The sequence below is a fragment of the Myodes glareolus genome, chromosome 2, assembly GCF_982192425.1.
Source record: "Myodes glareolus chromosome 2, mMyoGla1.1, whole genome shotgun sequence".
Taxonomy (NCBI): Eukaryota; Metazoa; Chordata; class Mammalia; order Rodentia; family Cricetidae; genus Myodes; species Myodes glareolus.
The window spans coordinates 43,173,869-43,186,216 of NC_142027.1; the positions used below are offsets into that span (position 1 = coordinate 43,173,869).

General features: G+C 40.1%; 2 protein-coding genes across 2 annotated transcripts in view; one reads left to right on the forward strand and one right to left on the reverse strand.

Moving 5' to 3' along the window:
• The first annotated feature begins 1,724 nt into the window (after positions 1-1,724).
• Positions 1,725-12,348, forward strand: part of Cmss1 (cms1 ribosomal small subunit homolog) — a 294,743-nt gene continuing 284,119 nt past the window's right edge. Inside the window, exon 1 of the mRNA XM_048422369.3 lies at positions 1,725-1,915. Within this exon, the coding sequence (XP_048278326.2) occupies positions 1,855-1,915 (61 nt within the window). The 5' untranslated portion in view covers positions 1,725-1,854. The remainder of the gene's footprint in view (positions 1,916-12,348) is intronic.
• Filip1l (filamin A interacting protein 1 like) overlaps positions 5,241-12,348 on the reverse strand; it is a 91,005-nt gene continuing 83,897 nt past the window's right edge. The window contains exon 5 of the mRNA XM_048422365.3: positions 5,241-9,799. Within this exon, the coding sequence (XP_048278322.3) occupies positions 9,608-9,799 (192 nt within the window). The 3' untranslated portion in view covers positions 5,241-9,607. The remainder of the gene's footprint in view (positions 9,800-12,348) is intronic.

The window sequence follows — 12,348 nt, forward strand, 5'->3', positions numbered from 1 at the left end:
TCCAAAGACCAAGGGAATCGCTGTCTTACTCCTGCCACACGGGAAGCTGGGCTCAAATCTGTTATCCTTTCTGAACAGTAACATCAACACAGCTTCCCCCAAACAAAAATTCTATCATGTTCGTCAGCTGTAACAGTAACGTTTAGATTTCTTTGTACGGCACTGAAGATGTAGACTCAGAACTGGGGAATTTTCAGGGGTTGGCTAGTTTATTCTCTTTGTGTTATGAACTCAAGTCCAGTAAGGTTAGATGGCTTATCCAGAACATTTCAATTATCCACCAAGGAACTGAGGGTTTTTTTTTTTTAAATCATACCCACATTGGCCTACTGACAAACAAGCTAAAGTTGTAATAGTTTAATGATGGAAGGTCAGAACCAAGGGGCACCACAAAGCCACACCATGCAATAGGGCTCACCTGGCAGGTTTATTGGGGGAAGGATGCAGAGGCAGCCTTTTAGCTATACCGGGAGGACTAGAAAGAGGGGAACTGGGCAAGCAGGGCTTGGTTTTTATAAGAATATAGCGAATGTGCATAGGGAGAGTGCTCTACTCAGTGGCAACAGTGGGCACAATGTCACATCTTGACTGCTGCTGGTGAAGCGTCCTGCTAGGTCTCCGAGGACAGCCCAGAGTAAATGCCAGAATGTCAACAAAAGTTAAATTGTCGACTTTTCTGTGAAGGCTGCGAATTCAAACCTCTGTCTCAAACCTAAACTCTAACAATATTTATTCAAATGCTGTACAGAAAGAGGGGAACCAGGTAAAGGCCAAATAGTTGTTTCTGCATTAGCTTCCCTGTGTTGCTGAGGTGATCAAGTACTGACTGGATCCGGGGGTTTTAGGACAGGCTAACTTATAAACCCAGATATCACTTTACTGATAACAAAACAGGTAAAAGGAAGATACAATTTAGATTGATTACTCAATATAGTCTGTAACCTTTTTCTATATAGGGAGAGACAGTAAATACATGAAGACTGAATGTGTAGATTGTCTGCGTGCTCCTCCTCTCCGTCTCTTCTCTACACAGCTCCAGCCGTCTTGCAATTTACTACGTAGACCAGGATGGTCTTGGGCGGGCCTCTGACTTCAGTGCGCTGGAATTACCACGCCCAGTTCCAAATTCTGATCTTGTTCCAAGAGCGACAGTAGTCACTGGGACACAAAGACCCCCAGTCCTTGAAGGAGCATATCAAAACCTGATTTTAACTAGAGAAACAGTATAATGTTTTGGGGCTCTAGAGCATTAGCGCCCTTCCTGATCAATTACCTTTCCTTTTCTTAAGTTGTAGGGAAAAAAGCAGCCTCCACGTGTTCTTTCATCGCCAGAAACTCTCAGGTTTCTCTTTCAGGGCAAACTGTACAAGCACAGGAGCGACAGAACACTGACAACCTAATGAAAACACACCCACGTGCTCGGGTCTTCTCCCGCGGCGAGAGTTCTTTGAAATTTAGCAGAGAAAAAAAATCGCCTTAGCATCAGTTCTTACACTTTCGACACAGTCTTTTCCGTCATAATTCAAAACAAAATTCTTAAATATATTTTCAAAAACAATCAAAACAGAGGATAAACTTCTGGCTCTGTGTCTTGGCTAGTTTCTATCATTTGCAGAATTTACTCGGTGATTCTAGATCGCTCTTGAGCACGCCGAACCTGTGTGGAAACGGCGACAACCTCGGCTCCCGCAGCTGGAGGGCGTGGTGCATGTGACGTCATCTCCACTGGGCGCGGGCGACGGCGTTCTGTGGTATCTCAGCGTGCGGCGTCGCTGTCGCCGGCTCTGAGGCTGAGCGGATTGCAGCAGCCGGCCTGTTTCACCTGGTTGTCAGCTCGCGTCGGGTCCCGCGGAGATGGCAGACGATCTGGGAGACTTGTGGTGGGAGAACCAGCCGGCCACCACCAGCAGCCCAGGTACCCGCCCGCCCGCCTGCCTCCCACGTTGCCTCCGCGCCAGGTCCTCGCCTCAGCCCCCTGTCCGCGCGTGGCAGTCGCGGTGGGCTGCCCGGAGGAGGGGCGTGGGGCTCAGGGAGCATCAGTCACCGCGGGCACAGGGGAGGGAGAGCCTGTCCCAAGTGAAACGAGAGGGACCCGCTCGTCGTCTGCCAGTGTGGAGGGGTCCCTTCCCAAGCTCTCATTTTCATTTACTTAACTTTTTCCTTGAAACTACGTGGAACGTTTTTGTACAAAGAGGCAGTGTTGCGTAGTGGTCACCAGTAATTCCTGAACTAGGTTCAGACGGTTGGAATTCAAGGCAGAGACTCTGCTGTTACTGACAACACATTCCCCCTTTCCTTATTTGTAGAAAAAGTAGTGCTAATGTCTTCAAAAATTGTTATGAAGATAATTTAAAGCTGTATAGCTCAGTACAATGCTTGCCGCATAGTACATGCCCACAATATTAATATAATGAGTTCTTTATAACATGTAGTTTGGGGCAACAGGGGGCTTAAATAAAGGTCTCTTTTTTGAACTCTGCTGTTTTACAGATAAGGAACGTGATCTAAAGATATTCATTAGCAAATTCACTTAGCTAGTTGTGACAGAAACAAAACTATTTTCCAAAGCATTTAATTAACACGGCTCTAACAATTTTTCTCATGCTGCCCCATGTGCACCCTTCTGGAAGCAGTAGGCATTTTATTTAAAAGTCAAGTCGTATTAAATAACAAGGCCCCAGAGTGGATCTGAATATTTCAAGTTCTATAAGATTTAGTATGCAGTAATTCCTGGTTTTGTTGCTGTCTCAAGTCACCCTCCAAGGTTACAAGGTCTGTATCTGTATTTTGAGGATAACATCAAAGTTAGATATCCATTTACTTTGACCTCAGAACCGTCACATGATAGACACTGGTGGGATTGACAAGTTGAGGAGATTTCTCAGGGTGAAACTGAAAGTTACAGCATGGATTCTGTGATTTAAGAGAAAAAGCCAAGTCAGTCCAGTGGAGTATGGCAGTCTAGATCCCAGGTTTGAGGCCGGACTGAAGATGTAAAATAGCAGGCACCAAACTACAGTGAGAAGCTAACTGTAAAGTAAAGTTGAATAAAAATAGCTCGTTCTTAGTAATGCACAGCACTGTCTCTACACCTTTTGAAGAGTACTTTTCTTATGATTCAGCAGCACATTTTGAGTCTTTGGTGCCACCTCTAACCATATATGTTACAGGAAAACGGTAATGTTCAGAAATATCAGGAGTCCGTGGGTAGTAATGCCGCTTTTCATTTGTTGAGGTTTTTTTTTTAATGAAATTTATACCCTGGCATTGCTGAAGCTTGTATATGGTAGTTCTGTTGAACTTGTCTATATTGGGTTTCATGGTTTAAGCTGATGAGGATGACTGACCGGGTCTCTCTTACTATGTGCTAAATTATTTCCGTTTCTTTCCTCCCCTTTCTGAGATGGAACTTTCCTTATGTAGTCCATACTAGCCTTAAACTCTTAATTCTCCTGTCTCAGCCTACTTATTATGTCATGTATTATTGTGACCGCTTTATAAATTATGCTAGCTTATTGTTTGATCTCCTCAAGTCTGCCAAGAAGTAGTTACTGTCTTCCTTATTTTATACATGACAAAACAGAAGCACTGAGATGCTAAGTGATTAGCGTGGGATTCTTTTGTAGAGTGAGGTAGCTTTTGTTCATATTCAAATGATCTGAAATCAGTCTATACTCTTATATTTTTTGTGGTAATTATTCTTATGATCAAAGGTAAGAATCTCTAAGTAAACAACCCACTATTGATTTTTAAAGGTATATAATTTGTATGCATTATGCACATTGTTATCGAATTGTGTCTGTTGACTCTCTGTCTGATTTTATTCAGACTGTTTTGCCTGTATACTTTGAGAAACATCTTTCTGTTAGTAATTGAGATGTAATCCTCATAGGCGATTTATACTCAAATCTCAAACAACTGGATGGTTTCTGAAGAATTTGTTATTTAATATGAATGTCAAGTGTAAGTGATGTAAATATGCCTTGTCTCCACACTTCCATATTTCAGTTCCCACAATCCATCAGTTTCACAAAAGCTTTTGTGATGTGTTTGTTTCCCTAATGGTCCTACATCTCCAAGTCCTGTTGTGTCTCCCTCCAGAAGTTACCCCAAATCTTTCTTTGCATTTTCCCCATTGACGTATATTCTGTTGTTCTAATTTGTATTAACCCACTGTGGTAAGTTCAAAATAGAGAACCATTTTTGGTTCACCATTGTTTGTCCCTCAGCTACCAGAGAAGTCAGATCAGAAAACTGGTTAAAAGCCCCCAAAGCGTTGTCAGCACACAATAAATCTCATTGCCATGGCTAGTTTTTTCACTGTTGACAGTGGCTCAACAACACTGGCCACCCCTTTATTGCCCGACAGACTCCATTCCTTTTGTCTCAGTTCCTTGAGGTGGCTGTACCATGCTGCCCTCCAATTTTAGTGACGAGCTCTTTACATAGAAAGTCAGTTCAGACATCTCCTCCCTGAGAAGCAGCTCCTGGTTAGCCTAGATCAGCTCTGTGGGTGCTCTTCTGATCGGCAGGTCCTTTAGCACTGTCTGCTGTTGTTAAATCACTGTCTCCTGGCACTGGAAGGTAGCTCCATGTAAGCCCAACTTGGCTTTCCCCATCCTTTATAGCCATATCTTGCCTAAAGACCTTATACCTCTGAAGATGCTCGATTACATGGAAGACTTGCCAAAATCCTGTGCCTTACAATAATGTCTTAACTATCCTTCATTAAATTTGTTTTACTATTTTTTAAGCCAGGATCTTACTATGTAGACCAGATTGCTGGCCTGAAATCTTCCTGCTTTGGCCTCTAGAGTGCTAGGGTTAGAAGTACTCACTTCCATGCTCTCCTGGATTAAGTGTTATAAATTGTAGAAAGGGGACAATAAATAGACTCCTGCTTTGTAAATGAGACTGTAATTTATGCAGGGAACAGCCTCTGTAACCTAGAATGAACGGAGTGATTCTTTGTTAGTGATTACTGACATGAACTTTGTAAGTATTCTTCAAACTGTGTTGCTTAATTGATGCTAAATTTCTTCTGGAATGATTTGTTGGGGGAACACAGAATCTCTGAATAGCTATTTATTACCTTGTTATTTACCTTTATTTTTCTCCCCAAAGTTAGACTTTTACAGTATAATTCAATGTAGAAGTATTGTACATATTGTGAAACATTGTCTGAGCTGTGCAATTAGGCTTGGGATATTTCACTCATAGAGAACCAACTTCAGAGCACAATGTTTTCAAGATTATTTATTGATTTCAGCTCTACAAATAACATGATAGAATGAATATTTGAGGGCACAATTCAGGGTTCATTTTTAAACACAAGGAAGTAAAGAAAAAGAGGCTACATTTTCAGTCTTGTTCTGTCCTTGAAAACTACTAGGTGGACAGTCAAAGAGCATAGGAGACTTTATAGAATCCCCACAATTCTCACAAATACTAAACTGAATGATTCTTGACAACAGCTTATGAAAGTTTGAAAGTACAGATGTACAAGTCTTTCTCCAAATCATACATACATACTTTCCTGATATTATTTTGCTAGGTATCCATGAGTTTCATAAAAAATACCGCTCATAAATGTAGAAGGTCTTTCATTTCCTCTTTTGTGTTTAACAGTAATGCATAACATTATTCAGTAATACAAATCCTTAGAGGTTTTGTATTGGTTTTGACTTTGTTTTGAGAAAGGTCTTCACTATCTATCCCAGGTTGGCCTTGAATTAGAAATCCTACTGCTTTGAACTAGACTTTTTTGCTCTAGCTTGTCCATTGCAGGTATTATTACAGCATGTGCCACCCCGCCCTCCCTTTGACCTGTTCTTGATCTAATGATCTGACATTGAATACTTAAATGTTATGCAGTCCTCTAAACGTTTCATGAACATCTTGAAATGTAGTTTTCTCATTTTCACCAGCTTTCATAGAATGCTAGATTGAATTCTTGAATTGCAAGTGTTACTTTGAGAAATTAGATTATGATAGAGTGGTTTAGTGTTCTGTTCCTGGGTTTCTTGCTAGCCTAGGTCGGACTAGCCCTGTAGTTAGCTAACTTCTTTTTTGTTTGTATTTGTTTATGTAGTAGAAATCTACTCCTACAAATGCTAAGCTTTTACAGATCCAATAATCATTTTTAAACTACTCAGCCTTGATATTTTAGTGTAAAAGTAGACAATAAATTTGTAAATAAATGAGTGTAACTGTGTTCTAATAAAACTTTATAAGCAATGAAATTTGAGTATTATGTAATTTTCTTGTCATAAAATAGTCTTGTTTTGATTTCTTTCAGCATTTATAATTACCACAGTTATTCTTAGCCTGCCTGTCAAATGAGGTGAGATAATAGAATTTTAGCTTACACAGCTTGAATATGTTGCTTCCATCCCAAACTCAGGGTATTATATATTTCTCTGGAAGGAATTTAAAATATATCCCAGAAAAAAGCTGTTTTTTATTAGTTACCCTAGGATTCAGTCCACAGTTCTGTTAGATACTAGACCAGTTATATTCTGATTGAAAGTATTCATGATTTCAAAAAGTTAGACTAGTAATCCAGAGATCACCAAAGAAGAGTAAACAAAGGACAAGTAGGACTCTTGGCATAAAACTGGCATTTTTTTTAGGAGTTTTGTTATTTTTATTCACTTGGATTTTTATCTGTTTTTAAAAATTTAATCACACTCTAAAATTATAGGACATTTTCTTTTTGGAATTTCACAAATTCTGACAACCTCACATATGTACATGGTGAATTTTGTCCATTTTCACCCTTGTTACCTCTCAGTCCCTTTCACTCCTGTTAAACACATTCTTCCTAGGAAGCCCCCCCCCCCAACTTCTGTGTAGGATAGCTTCTCTTAGGTACTTTTCACCCCCCCCCCATAATGGGCACATTTCTTTTGCAGGGTTATGCTTGGGTGACAGGATTCTTTATTTCACTTGCTTAATATGTCAAACACTGTGTTGTAGAAATTCAAGTCATATTCAGTTCTCAGTTGCATTACATATTATGCCTTAGATAGTGTTTGGAGTAAGCCTGTGTTGTGATTGGTAGTTCTTTGGTTAAAATGGAACATTTTGTGATACTTTTTTCTTAATGAGAGGACTTGATTACCATTTCAAGGTGGACTACTGCTGATGATCATAGAAATGTCCATAATTATTTTAGATTTTTTCTTTTTACTACTTTGAACAGTATCTTGCATTATTTTTTCCTCACTTATGATTTATGCCATCTAGACATAACGCATACTTGAGAAAGTCCCAGCAAGAGGAGAAAACAAGGTTAAAACCTTCAACATACAACATTTTGTGTGCCTTTTCGAGATATAACTTACCTGGACACTTTGTTTTTCTGAGACTGTTGATAGTATATATTATTTTTCCTGTTAAAATTTTTAATTTTATTTTATTCTTATATGTGTGGGTGTTTTGCCTTCATATATGTTTGCTCACCATGTGTGCAGTGTCCATGAAGACCAGAAAGGTGTGTCAGAATTCCCTGTAACTGGAATTATAGATGGTTGTGAGCTGCTCTGTGGATGCTGGGAATCCTTTGGAAGAGCAACCAGTGCTCGTAATTGGTTGCTTCCTATTTTTCGTGTGTGTGTGTGTGTGTGTGTGTGTGTGTGTGTATGTGTGTGTGTTGCTGGGAGTTGAACCTGTGGCGTTGTACATGCTAGACAAGTGTTCTCTCTACCAGAGCTGTAGCCTCAGCAGTTTTTTGTTTTGTTTTGTTTTGTTTTGTTTTTTGAGACTCTATAGCAGCTCAGGCTGGCCTTTCTCTTCTGCCTCCTGATTCTGCTCCAGAGTGGTAGGAGTATGGGATGGTACCCAGGCATAACTATTTTCCCATCCTGATCATACTTCACTGCTGTCTCTTAAGCCTAGTTTCTCACCTGTGTCTTGTTGAATGGCCTTTCTCTAGCTTGTTCCTCATCTTGAATTTACTTGAGATGTATTAAATGCCTGCCTTTTCTCAGGCATGCTGCTGTGTACACTATGTGTGTCTTGGTTTTGGCATCAGAGCTTCCTGACCTTCATTCATAGGTCATTTCTTTTCTATTCACTTACGGCTTTCCTTTAACTTGGACTTCTGTTTCTGTCTTGTAACTCATTCATCTTCCCCACAGTCTTCCTCTACCACTTGCTTGGTGCTGTACACCATTTCTCTTGAGCTTGCATAGCTCAGTGCTGCCCAACTCCCTCCTGTTCCTCCTCCTATTCCTCCCTTTCTTTCCCTCATCCCTCTCTTCATGAAATGGCCCCTGGTTGTATGCACTGAAATAGATTAGCCATATGAGTATGGGGAATGGCTGTTCCTTTACTTCTGCTTTAGGACTCATTGTAGAAAGCTAGCTGAAGTGTAGTCCTCAGTCGGGAGGATTTCTTCCAGGCCCATGCTTCCAGTGTTCCCTGATGGGTCATAGAAATCAGTGGCACCCCCAAGCCCAGAGGCTTTGTGAAGGCATGAAATCTGTTTTCAAAAATGCCTCATCTTAAAAATGTCATTATGCCAGTGTCCACACTGAATTAGAATTACTCCTTTCTCTTGGTTTAGTGACACAGTGAATGAGATTTGAAAAAAAAATAAGCAAAAAACCAGTGACTGCTTGTTACTGCCAGGGTACTGTATACAGCCTGTGGATGACTGAAAGCAGCATTCTGTTATTGTCATCCTCCTGGGTCTCCTGGTCCAAAGCATTTGCTGACTCTGTTGGATTTTGTTCTGTGTGTGGTATTGAGGGAAGGGATGTAAATAAAGGTGTTCTGTGCAATGAAAAACTGTTGCTCTTCTTTTGAGTACCCAAAACAATGATTTATATTTCCCTCTAAGATCTCAGTAGTAGTGACCGTCAAGTCTCATATGTTCTGATTACTATAGAAAACTACAGTGTTAAAGTCTTATCTTACGTGCAAGCCAATACAATTCTATAACTTCATCGGTAGGAGGGAAAATCTGCTATCAAAATGGGAGAGGAGGCTGAATGCTAGCATCCATGATTTTTGGTAAACCACACCACGGATATAATCAGTTATTACTGATTTTGTGGTTTCTCTTTCCTTACAGCTAAGAATTACTACTTTTCTTTCTCATAGTCATAAAGATGATGGGCTTTAAACCTTAAAGTTTGATTTTAATTGTTATGTAATTTTGGTGGAAATCATCCTGCTTTCATGAGTAAGTTAAAAACTCTTAAAAAATTGTCTTAGCCAATATGTGTGATAAAGTTCTCTAGAATGAAGATTACTTCTTTGTTCACAAAAAGCTCTTGGGCTATCGTGTGAATCCAGTCTTGTCCTGAGCTGATGCTGCAGTCCAGTGTTGAATTAGATTGCAAATGACATAAGGAATTGAGTGGTTTGCAGTTGTGAACCAGTGAGTGTATATATGCTCCTGTGTAAGGAGAGTTGGAAATTGGACATGCGCTGCTTCTTTGAGCATGCCCTTTAGTAGGTCCATCAACTTGTGAGCTGTAGGTCAGTTGGCTTCTTCACCATTTCCTGGAGAGATGGCCGTTCCTCTCTGGCCTTCAGTGAGTGTAGCTTTCCAGATGCTTCTGGAGATGAATCTTTCTAGACAGTACGTAGGTATGACTTACCTTTTCCCTTCTATGTGGAGGAATGTGTTAGCAGTGACAGTTCTTATGATGTGTAATTTCTCACAGCCATTTTGGTGACTAGGCTTATCCATCGGTCCCAGGGCTATTTTGCAGGAAAGTCTACTGATGCCTGTAGATTTGGGTTTAGGGATCCTTGTTGGAATTCTCTGCTTGCATACTCCTTTGATCTTGAATCAAACAACAGCAGCAACAACAAAGATAAAAGGTAGTTATTATATGATTTATATGATTGGGAGAAAATGGTCATTTTTTTAAGGCATGTAGTTTGTTTGGAGGTTTGACTCTGAAAGCACAAGGTTCTGGAAATCTAGTTTGAAGGGAAAATATTTTAGGAAAATGTTTCTGCAAACTCCTTTTGTATATGTTCTTTAATGATAGTGGTGAACCCAGAGGAAGACCAGTTCTTGCTGATCAGTGTTGGGGGAAATAAACAAGAACAGTGTCCCAAACTATTGTCAGAGAGCGATGAGATCTCCAGAGAAGATTTCATGTTCACTGCATCTAAGAGCTTCAGGAGGAAAGCAGCATTTGACTGGGCCCTCAAGAAACTGCTGTAGGCTATGAGGATGAGGGAATGCTGCTGTTAATGTTCTTTCTTGATTCAGGAAAACATCCAACACAGTTTAAAAATGGAGTGCTTCAAATTAGGTTGCATATGAGAGGTGGGACGGGAATGTAGATTGCTGCCACATAGAGAAACTCCTCATTCATCATAGGGACATGTGTAGAAGAGAGGGGCTTGAGATAGAGTTGTCTACTGTTTGCTTATTGGTGGAGGCCGAGTGTGAAAGGAGTCACATAGCCTGACTGATCACACAGTAGGTTAGCAGAGTAAAATAGATTGCTAAGAACTATTATATTTTAATTTTTTAAAGGGAGAAAATGCTTCCTTAAAGAATAAGAATATTTAAGAGTACTTGCTGGCACTCAGGAGGTAGAGGTTGGTGGATCTCTGTGAGTTCAAGGCCAGCCTATGTATCAAGTACTATGTGACTTAGTCATTCTTTCGGCGACCTTTTCTAGGAAATACTAAAATAAAGGTAAACGTAGTTGTTTTAGCATTAATTAGAATGATACAAGTGTATATAGACAACTTTTTTTCTTTGGTTTTCCGAGAGAGTTTCTCTGTGTAACAGTCTTGGGTGACCTGGAACTAGCTTTTGTAGATCAGGCTGGCCTCAAACTCACTGAGATCAGCCTGCCTCTGACTCCCAAGTGCTGGGATTAAAGGCAAGCAGCACCACTGCCCAACTAGAAGACAATTCTTAATAATGTGAGGGTATGGTAAATGAATTAATGTATGATTATATAAAAACACTGTGTTGTTATTGCATAGTAATGCTTTTGAAGTTACAGGGAAATGCTTCCACAGAGATGTTAAGAAACTGAATTTAAAAGTTAAAACATGCATATTAAATACTTATATATGGTATACGAGAAAGAACTGCAGATTGACTGTCCCTAGGGATTAGAAGTATTTTGAATGTCTGAACTTTGGGAACTTATTTACATATCCACAATGAGATCCACATCTAAACACAGAAGCCATTATGTTTCAGATGTACATTACACTGTACATAGAATGACTGTAGCTTTATGCACTATTTTTACTGTAACAGTGTTTAACCACTACATGTCATGTGAGGTCAGGTGTGGAATTATCTGCTTATGACACTGTAGTGACACTAGAAAGTTAGGTTTATAGCATGTTCATTTCCAAATCAGGGGTACTCAGCCTGTAGATGAATATGAGTCCATGATATTAGTGGTCTGCTGAGGTTAGTGGTATTCTAAGTGTTCTTTGTTAGCCTCAACATTTTCTACAAGATCATACAATTAAAAGATGCTATAGTAAACTGTTAAGAGATGAAAAATGAAAATTCTCAGTGATGAGGGCATTTCTGTGAATGTCATCTACATCATTGAACCACAAACAGCAAAAGCTACAGTTGAAACCCGTTTCACCCTTTCCAGAAGAGGTTTTTGTGATGCCCTTAACTTTTTCAAGAATTACAGAAGTTTTCCAATTTAATGTTGAAAGTTCTTGATGTGGGTCTATTTAAACCGTTGTGAGGATGTGTAGGAAGCCATGCTTTTAATAAATTCTCAAGGGTGATTGGCTCTGATGCATGTGGTCAGCCTATCACACTTAGAGGACCTCTGCTGAGACTGAGGCTCTTTTAGATGTAAACATTTTCTTTCACTGTGAACTCTGACCTGCAAGGTAGGAAAAATTTGGCACTATGAAGGTCCAGTGAGTGGTCTAGTTGACCCAGTGGTCACTTGGTAGGATGTTTGTGGTACCTGGCATACCCAGATGCTATGTCAGAGCTGAAGATGCTTGTCTGGGAGTTGGATCAGGGCATGTGTGTTTTATGAACACCTCAGGCCTCTGTCCCCACCTGACATCCTGCAGCAGTGGTGGAGCTTATATGAAATACTGCTAAGGTAACGTGAAGAAAATTGCCTAAGGTGGTGAGAACTCACAGGCTCTAAAGTTCAAAAGTTGGGCTTTATTTGCTGTTTCACCACACACTTTTTACCTCTAGATGGCAGCAAAGACTAGTTATTTTTTAGGACAGCCTTGGCTGCCATTCCCCCAATTATGTTTGGTAGAGCTTAAGGGACTGATGCTGGTTTTGGTTTCTTCTTTCCTTCCTTCCTTCCTTCCTTCCTTCCTTCCTTCCTTCCTTCCTTCCTTCCTTCCTTCCTTTCT